This window comes from Nymphalis io, chromosome 19 (genome assembly GCF_905147045.1).
Source record: "Nymphalis io chromosome 19, ilAglIoxx1.1, whole genome shotgun sequence".
Classification (NCBI taxonomy): Eukaryota; Metazoa; Arthropoda; class Insecta; order Lepidoptera; family Nymphalidae; genus Nymphalis; species Nymphalis io.
In genome coordinates, this window is record NC_065906.1 from 362,543 (window position 1) to 372,573 (window position 10,031).

At 34.6% G+C, this 10,031-nt stretch overlaps 2 protein-coding genes across 3 annotated transcripts in view; one reads left to right on the forward strand and one right to left on the reverse strand.

Moving 5' to 3' along the window:
• The first annotated feature begins 2,850 nt into the window (after positions 1 to 2,850).
• Positions 2,851 to 10,031, forward strand: part of LOC126775821 (serine/threonine-protein kinase D1) — a 74,450-nt gene continuing 67,269 nt past the window's right edge. For both annotated transcript variants that reach the window (XM_050497928.1, XM_050497931.1), the window contains exon 1: positions 2,851 to 3,029. The gene's annotated coding sequence lies outside the window, so the exon portion shown is untranslated. The remainder of the gene's footprint in view (positions 3,030 to 10,031) is intronic.
• LOC126776143 (esterase FE4-like) lies at positions 3,936 to 9,773 on the reverse strand. The gene is made up of 4 exons (XM_050498444.1): positions 9,666 to 9,773; positions 8,575 to 8,750; positions 5,027 to 5,827; positions 3,936 to 4,137 (listed from the first exon to the last, which is right to left on the reverse strand). The coding sequence occupies exons 1-4, from the start codon at positions 9,771 to 9,773 to the stop codon at positions 3,936 to 3,938; spliced, it is 1,287 nt and encodes a 428-aa protein (XP_050354401.1).

A 10,031-nucleotide genomic window follows, 5' to 3' on the forward strand; every position in this document is an offset into this window, starting at 1 on the left:
GTAACAGCCTATGAATGTCCCACAGCTGGGACAATAGAGTAGGTTACTATTTATGACGAAAGCTAAATGAAATAATGTGAAACGAATCATTAATAATCATCAAAATATACTATGTTCAATGATTCTCAAGTTTTTCTGATTTGAATTGGAGAAAAAAATGTTAAATGTTAGTAATGAATAGTTAAAAATATAGAAATTATAGATATAGTTATTTGTACATTATGGTTAAAAGTAGGTAATGTAAGTATAAACACTACATATAAACTTAAGATTTGCCAGTTGATGTTGTTTTCGTGTCATAATATGATGCACAGTATTTAACGACACGACAAACTATCAAAAGCCAAGACTACGTAGAAACGCGATTGAAAGTTTTCTTATCTTACATAATCCAAAAGAAACCACTTTACAAGCTCGTAAATTTTAGCCAGTTGCTAGCCATTTAGCGGCTAAACATAAGCTTATATTCTCATCTCTCAACCCGAAACATATATAGTAATAAAACATATAGTTGAACAGGACGGTAGCTCATATAGATAGGTATCTCGCCAATAAGAAGTTGTGATTGATAGCGCTGAATACAAAAACTTTGATCCTGAATAAAAAAAAAGTTGATCCTGTTGATGAGTAAAAGATTTAATTTTTACCTATTAAGACATACGTACAATAGTATACCTATTGAATTATTAAAATAACTAACACAGTACAATGTGTAATATATGTAAATATTATCTCTACTTCTTATATCATGACCAGCAGTTGGCCACGGCTTGCTCGCGCTTAAATATAAGTAAAGGATAAATGATTGTTTGTTTCTACCCCATTTCATGATTTAAATTCGCATGGATATACTATATGATATGCATAAACTTTTACTGCACTGAATGTAGCGTTTGTGTTGGCAGCATATGTACAAGGTGTAGACTGAAAAGCAGACTAGCTGAGACTACGACCTTTTCACCAAATTATGATATTGTTAACTCTTTTTTTTTATGGTTTTGTACCTTAATTTTATTGTCTTTGTTTCTTTTTTGGTGAATAAAGTTATTTATTATTATTATTATTATTTATCCCATTTGGGATTGAATTTCTAAAAACCATTATATACGTATACATTTTTTATACATATACTCCGAGAAGACAAATGACTCCACTCCGCCTGATGGTAAATGGTAGTGGAGTCCTAAAGTGACGACGGCCAGTACAGTCGGAAAGACTGTTCTGCACTAGCCTTTCCACCTTGCCGGCCTGCAAGATGCCTTCTTCACGCCTCATTTGAATAAAAAAATGCACAAAGCCCTACTGGTGGTAGGGCTTTGTGCAAGCTCGTCTGGGTAGGTACCACCCACTCATCAGATATTCTACCGCAAAACAGCAATACTTGATATTGTTGCTCTTTGATATCTTTGCTCTTGTGTATATTATACATTTAGGTCAAGAAAATCATATAAATACCGAGTCGAATAAGATATTTTCGGGAAGATTATACTTATAAGGAATATTTAAAGATTAGCGATAGAGACGAATAAGGTAGGAAATTATAAAGATTAATGGTATCGTTAGCGCCACATAAGCCATTTTATTAAATCTCAATGACTTTTAACTGGATTTCATTACTTCTATCAAAAGCGCTACGACCGTTGTGTAACGTAATACATATACCATGTGAAAGGGAAAGTCCTGAGGAAAGTGTAGTAACGACATACGTGAAATGGCTAGTGGCAATTGGACAATGAAGGTCAGAGTCCGTGGCATGCTATACGAGAGACCTATGTCCAGCAGTGGACAAACCGGTGCTTATAATGATGATCATGTGCTCGTCATTCACTCACTGGTGGTAGAGCTTTGTGCAAGTTCGTCTGGGTAGGTAACACCCACTCATCAGATATTCTACCGCAAAACAGCAATACTTGATATTGTTGTGTTCCGGTTTGAAGGGTGAGTGAGCCAGTGTAATTACAGGCACAAGGGACATAAAATCTTAGTTCCCAAGGTTGGTGGCGCATTGGCTGTAAGCGATGGTTGACATTTCTTACAATGCCAATGTCTAAGGGCGTTTGGTGACCATTTACCATCAGGTGGCCCATATGCTCGTCCACCTTCCTATTCTATAAAAAAAAAAGAACCCAGATTATAAGAGGAGGGGAACACATGTGCTGATTAAGAATTCGAATTTAAGGAGGTGCGACAAAGAAAAAAGTTTACAAATTTCTTCGTGCGCGATGGAATTGATGTCAGTGTTAGGCGGTGACATCGAGAGCCAGCACGCGTAGACTTGTGAAGGAAAGGAGAAGCAGGAATTACGGACAGGCATATGGGCCACCCAATGGTAAGTATTCACCACCGCCAATAGACATTAGTGCCGTAAGAATTGTTGAACATTCCTTACATTGCTCGAGACCTAAGATATTATATCCCTAGTGCAGTTCAAGTTTCACTGTCTCACTTACCATTTCAAACGGAACACTATTAAAATGCGAAAATGATACGGATATTTATATGGCACGGTACAAGACCATAAAAATATTGGTGTGAACAATTGGAGACAGAAAACTCAAAAAAAATCAACCTGTAGCTGAAGGTCACCCTCCGAAAATTCTCAAGCTCAATATTAAAAAACATATACCCTATAAAATACTCTTTTCACTTTTTTTTTTAAAAACCAGTTAGATCTAAAATATCTTATTTGTAATATTTTGTATAGAAGAATGTTACTTATACACTCGTGCAGAAAATGTTAAAGCTATAACGATTAATAAATATACAATATTTTTTTCTTAAAGTTAAAATAACAAAAATATATTTCTGAACGAATCTCACGTCATGTTATGGTTATGTCAGTGAAGACAATGTGACGGGTGGTGCATGTTATGTCTTTTGTATGTTACTTGTTGATTTTATTAATTAAACATTACGACGAATGAGTGAAAATTGACTATTTAATTACTTAGTTAATTATGATATAGTGTTGTGTGTGGATGCTGCGGATTGGACCCTACGTTTTCCATCTCCGGGCGTTGACTGTTCAGGTAACGGGATTTGTTTTTGAGGACGTAGTTAACATGTTCTCATACGACCGTTTTTATATACTTTTATTATAGTATTTATATTTTAAAATAACATTACCAAATGAAAATAAACTGGAATTGTATTTTCCTAAAGGTTTAAAGATTAATGAAAGAAAGAAGGTACGAAACACGGATACACGTTGTTACCACATTCGTCATGTAGTAACAAAAAACCCATATACTTATCAAATTAAGTTAACACTAAGTAGAAATTAAATATATTTTCTTTTAATTATTTATTTCTCGTCTTGGCGTTTTAACTATGCAAGTTATCATAAAACTAAACAACAACTTTAATCTTGAAAAAGTGTAATAAATTGATATTTATTACAATTTTGATGTAATTAATGTTATGAGTTAATCTTGTACTACTCTATATATTTGAATAAAGATTATTAGTATGTATTAATGCAAGGAAGTACATAATTTTCGTCACATCACCTTCACAAGCTATATTACCCCCTATTCTGCAATTGAAAATTAAAATAACAAAGACAGTAATTCTACGTCAAATTTCAATTCTTCGGCTGCACCTTAATTTATTTATTAATTTTTATTGAATGTTAACATAATATTTATGACGGAAAGATGAAGAAAAAGACCGCACAAATGTTGGACCAATTATGTAAAAGGCAATATGTATAAAATTAATTAGAATGCGATGTCATCAGACCAGTATGAATGGATGATGAGTAGATAATATATACAAAATTATTTAAATTTCGAAGTAGGTATCAAAACATTTGACTTTCAGCTGATATCTAGCCACTCTCAGGAAATTATAAAATAATAACATACAATAAATATGATACAGTGATTGCAAAAGTGTTTGCAATTGAAACTATTTACTAAACAAAAGTTATTGCATCATTGAAAAGTTTGTATATAAAACTTGTTGTAAATTCGATCCCAGAAAGTATACTGCTGGCCAGATAACTCTTCATTTTTCATATTCCCATTAAAGATAAGGCACAGTATGTTGCGCAGAATGACGTTACCATCCGAAGTGTGTGTGACCACCGGCTGCCAAATTTCAGATATAAGAGGTGTAGTAAGAGGAGTGGGGTCGCTAAAAATAATAAGTAAATTTGTTATATATAAAATAATATTCATTTTAAATATTAAACCGCAATTTCCATAATAAAATTATATTAATTTATTGATGTGAACTTAAAATAAGGCGCGGAAGCTATATTTTTATATGTTTTACATTTTTTGGTAACATTAATGGAAATTAAATAATTTACATAAAATTTAATATTTAACAATGCCGCAGCATTACTTCAAGGATGGACCAATTTATTGTTTTACTTAATTAAAATTTAATCTTCAATTATTTATAAAAATATCAAATATTAATGAAAATGATATATTTTTACAATGTGTATTAAGTAACAGCCTGTAAATGTCCCACTGCTTTGCTAAGGCCTCCTCTCCCTTTTTGAGGAGAAGGTTTTTGATATTATTCCACCACACTGCTCCAATACGGGTTGGTAGAATACACATGTGGCAGAATTTCTGTGAAATTAGACACATGCAGGTTTCCTCACAATGTTTTCTTTCACCGTCAAGCACGAGATGAATTATAAAAACAAATTAAGCAAATGAAAATTTAGTGGTGCTTGCCCGGGTTACAACCCACGATCATCGGTTAAGATTCACACGTTCTAACCACTAGGCCATCTCAGCTATTAATTAATTAACAGGCAAATTATTAAATAAATAATTGCATATATCCACCTCACCCCAGCTTAATAAAATTAGTCCACAATGTGATTAGTTTCTCCGTTACAACTTCATCATAATTTTCTTTAAAATCATTATAACTAAAGTACAAAAATATGTCCCCGGGACTCGCTCCGGGAATATTGTCATTCTTGTTTCTACTAAGTTTTCCTTTGTACATGAATTTCATTAAGAAAACTGGATTTCCATTATACGCATAATTTGCAGCTGACTTGATTACAGGATATTCCAAAAATACATCGTTAATAAAGTCCACGTAGCTCTGAGTAATACTTACTGTTGATTCTATTTCTGCGAAATAAAAGTCTTTGACTAATTTTGCGACTTTGTGCTTTGTATCGCTGTTTTCAAACACTAAATCATGTGGAAGTAGACCCTGAAAATCCTCAGGTATGGTCTTAAATCTTTCATCAACACCGGTAACTATTGATACTTCTTCAGCATTCGTATAGATAATCATCATTGGAATGTGTTGATATTTTTTACTTTGGAATGTCTCTCGGGGATCTTTATCTATTATGCTGTGAGACAAACGTAATTCTTTCTCGACGCAGGGTAAGAAAATGGTAGAAGAATTCAAGAATTTCTTCACTGGAAGCTGATAAAAGTCTTTGATAGTTTCCAGGCCAGCCTTTTCAATTCCTAAACTTTTTGCCAAATTAAGTACGTCTGAAATTGGTTCATGTGTTATTGTAGTTGGTGATAGGGCTGATCCTGATTCGATTATAGCCTTCTGGAAGAGGTCCGTTGTTAAACCAGATAGCAAAAGTATTTCTATAGAGGAAGCGCCCGTCCCTGTTCCGTAAACAGTGATATCTGATGGATTACCTCCAAATTTTGCGATGTTTCTTTGGACCCAGTATAATGCCGCTACTTGGTCTTTCAAACCGGCGTTTCCAGGCACAGTCTCTGTTCCTAGACATAAAAACCCAAGAACGCCGAGTCGGTAATTAAAACTAACAAACACAAAACTTTTTTCAAGTAATTTTAAAGGAACTTTGAATGAACCCCATCTGAAAATAAATAACTGTTTTTAAAATTTTAATGTTAATTACTAAAACTATAGTACAGAATATTTTAACAGCACTACTGGCAAAGGCTTCCTCTCCTCTTTAGAATAAAGTTTTAGAGCTTATGCCGCCACGCTGCTTTAGTGCGGGATGTTAAATTACACACCTAGCAACATCCGACTCATAAGAGCTTACTCATAATATTTAAGGTTAGCGCCGTGGATGAGATAAATTATAGACACAAAATAAGCACATGATAAATAAGTAGTGCTTTCCCGAATCAGAACCCGCGTTTCTCGGTTGAAAACTTAGTGTTTTATCAACTAGGCCATATTGACTCATAACTATAGTCGAAAAAAATAAACATACACATTACACGGTAACGTCCTTCTGACCGTTTTTGCCACGGCGGCCTGTCACAAAAGTAATTAGCCAACTGCGCTTGACATATTATATTGTACAAATGTGTGCGCAAACTTCAGGTGCACTCGGATCGGATTATGATATACATATAAGAGAGAGGGCATAGATCCCTCACTCCTTTAATCCGGCAATCCGACACGACCGGAAAGTGTTCACGCGTGGGACCGAGGGCTTTACATGCTTAACGAGAAATGTGTTTATACATCCAAAAGAAATTAGACTCCAGACTCCGCGCTGCAACTGAGAATCTTCGGTAGAAAAAACCAAAAACTTTTTATCGGCCTGACCCGGGGGGTTTGAAGCCGCAGATCCCGAGGTCCTGGACGTCGGGATCTGCGGCGGTATTTTTATTATACGGACTTTATTAGTTTGATGAACGACAATTAACTATTATCAGCTCGTAACAATAAACGTAATAATAATAATATCCTGAGACATTTTTCACACACGGCCACACATGAGACATTTTTCACACTTAAGCTTGTACAAAGCTTGTGCTATGGAAACCAGACAACTGATATACTACATATACTACTTTCTTTTTTTTTGTAAATACATACTTATATAGATAATTACACCCAGACTCAGGACAAACATACCTGTTCATGCACACAAATGTCTGTCCTGGGTGGGAATCGAACCCACAACCTTCGGCGTGAAAGGCAAGTGTTCTACCAACCACGCCAACCGGCTCGTCTAATATAGTAATGTTTGAAGAGTTCTTACTATATCTTACCAAATAATAATATTATAATTACTGATCCAATAATAATAATATTTAATATCTAACATAGATATCTCTATATTTCATATAGAATTTGATTATTAAAACTATTCTTTTTCGATTAAAACTAATTATGAATTTATCTTGAATACTAAAGCTATGTACCATTGTTAATAAATAAATCTATATAATCTTCTTTTAATATGTGGACTCGTTGTCCAACACTGATTTACAAAATGTATCTACTAGTTGTTCCTTCAATACTTAGTTTCATTTTATTAAGATCCAATTTCCGTTCGCGACTTTGCCCGGTGCGGTTACAGGTACTAGTTCGCAATTATGGGCTGTGTCAACTTGGCAGCCGACTTTTGAAAATCGAATTTTTTTCTTTTTGATTCTAAGATATTCGTATGTAGTTGATTGTAGTAAAATTTTTTTCGTGTGTAGAAGCTCAAAAAAAAATTGGAGGACATCGAAAAAAACTCATCCCCCGGTTTTGTCGGCATTCAAAATGAATAGTTGATTCTTAAGCGAATCGTTTGTAGTTGATTGTAGTGGAAAAAAATCGTTTGTAAATGAAGCAAAAAAAAAAATATTTTAAGTAAAATGAAAAAAAAATTAAACTTTAAAACAAGTTTTTTTGCTTTTTCTTTCACAAAACAAATACGAACGATAATGAGATACACCAAGTTACTATAAACGAAATGACCGTTACTACAAACGAAGAGAAGGTTCTACAAACGAAATTAACGCTACTACAAACGAAAAGAGGTTACTATATTATGCGCTATAAACAGTTCTTGATTATCTTCCTTTATATATAATACAACACTATTCCACTTAATTAGTTATAACCACATTAATTTAACTTTCGAAGTTCCGATTACAACTTCGCGAACATTGAAAACGCCACTTTTTCGCGACTGGATTCGCTATAAATAGATAAATTCTCTCGTTATTCCAGTAGCTAGAAAAAAGAGTCGCAGATCTCGAGTTTCTGAGTACAAACCACTGGTCGAGCGAATAAAATGTTATTGCTTTTTATGTCGAGAAATCACCGTTTTTATTTCAGTCACCGTAGTCTAGAAGTTTCCAGTATTACACTCTCGTACCTCAGAAAGGTCGTAAAGCTTAAACTATAAAAAAAATTTTTGACGTTAAAGTTTTGGTTATTATAATGTAACGTAACGTTTAGTATTAAATTTTTAATTAGGTGGGAAGGCTTTATGCCAGTCTGGGTAGATGTCACCCACTGATATTTTACCGCCAAACAGTAACACTTAGCATGGTTGTGTTCTGGTTTGAAGGGTGAGTGAATCAGTGTAACTACAGGCACAATAGACATAACATCTTAGTTCCCAAGGTTGGTGGTTAATATTTTTTACAGTGCCAATGTCTATGGGTCACGAGGCGAATGACGAACGCCCACACATGCCTGCTCATGATTCGTCTCGCCACTCGTTTCGTTACTCACGCGTAGGTATGTGTAAACATATACATACTAAAATAAAATAAAGTAATTATAACGCGTTTTATTACAACTGATAACATTTTAAGGGATTATCCAATGTAGTTTGTGATATGTTTTTGTGAGATGCCATACCCTTTTTGAAAACCGCCATCGTGAAAATGAACAATGACAGGAATCGACGTAGCATTTTCTGGCGTGAATACATTCACCACCAGGCAGTTCTCATCTCCTGAGCCATCTGGTTGGAGGCACTTGACCCGGTGCGTGGCTTCGAATATTCCGCTCCATGGTTGTGTTGGCTTTGGTGCCTGAGAATTGTATTTACATCAACAAGCTTATGTTTATCTGTTTGTGTTTATGGCTTATTTCCAGTCAGAGATTTACATCTTGCTTCAATGAAGGCTAATCTCCAATTTCAAAGAAACTTCAATTTTTTTTTGTTAACTTCATTTTTAGAAATATGTCCTGTCGGTAAATAAGTTGTGCCGCAGCACTATCTAATGGCAAATTACATCAAGGTGTATAGTATAAAAATCCTTCTTGAAATAATATATTCATGGTAAATATGGTTCGGTCAAACGAATTCTAATATAAGAATAAGAAAGTCTATAAATCCAAACAAACATCACCATTCATTTTTAAACGCTTAGCATATAGATAATTATATTTTGTCATTTTAAATAGCATATACAGATTAGACATATTTTTTCAGATAAATAAATATTACGCAAAACGTTACGATACAATTAATAATAATTATATTGTGAGAACCAGTTTAATGAAACCATTTAACGAAAATCTGGACGATTCTACGTGCCAAGATTTCAACATCAATTAGCTACCGATCCCATTTCGCGTCACGTTAGCGACATATTGCGTCTGTTATCGTAAATCTGTAACGGAAAATGCCTTTCTCGGTAAAAATAATATGCTTTTAGTTACGTATGAATATGTCTGTAATCATAGAAACGATACAAATAACAAAATCGAATTACACCAGAGATATTGTCTGTCATTAATGAGATAATTTGGAAGTGTTATTGGAAAATTTAATAAACGTACCCACATGAGTGTAACATTGTTTGTTTTTAATTAATTAAACATTATTATCAGAGTAATCGCGTGGTAAGCTAAACATTATTTCCCAATTAACTTATCCAACTGATACAATCTAACAGCTTCGCAAATTAGATTTGCGTGTATCATCAAATGAAACAACTGACCTTAAACCTGTCGTAACGCGTGGGCGGGCGGGCGTAGGGTATGCCGAGGTAGGTGTAGTGCGGTGGGTGGGGTGCATAATACCCCCGCACTATGCCCTGTGTCGTCATCACGTCCCTGTACCGCGCCAGTGGGTTTGCTGGAGTGCGACCGACAACCCCGCACGCCAACAGGTGGAATATGAGCACTTTACTAATCATGCCTCGGGCTACTCAACCATCGGACGACGTTCAAACCATTACATCATATTAACACAAACAGAAGTGTCAGCGTTGAAAGTGTGTGATATTTTCTGAACTATTGGTAAGTCCATTTTCTGCTACAGTGAATTCCGTAATGGATACAATAACAACTGTGTTTATCTATGT

Bases quoted from the DNA above. Each gene is read 5' to 3' on its own strand.
- LOC126776143 (XM_050498444.1), bottom strand. From the start codon at position 9,773: ATGACGACACAGGGCATAGTGCGGGGGTATTATGCACCCCACCCACCG. The intron at 8,751-9,665 runs GTCAGTTGTTTC...TACAATTCTCAG, and splicing joins CGCGTTACGACAGGTTTAAG to GCACCAAAGCCAACACAACC. The intron at 4,138-5,026 runs GTCAGCTGCAAA...TATTATTTTTAG, and splicing joins TTGGAATATCCTGTAATCAA to CGACCCCACTCCTCTTACTA.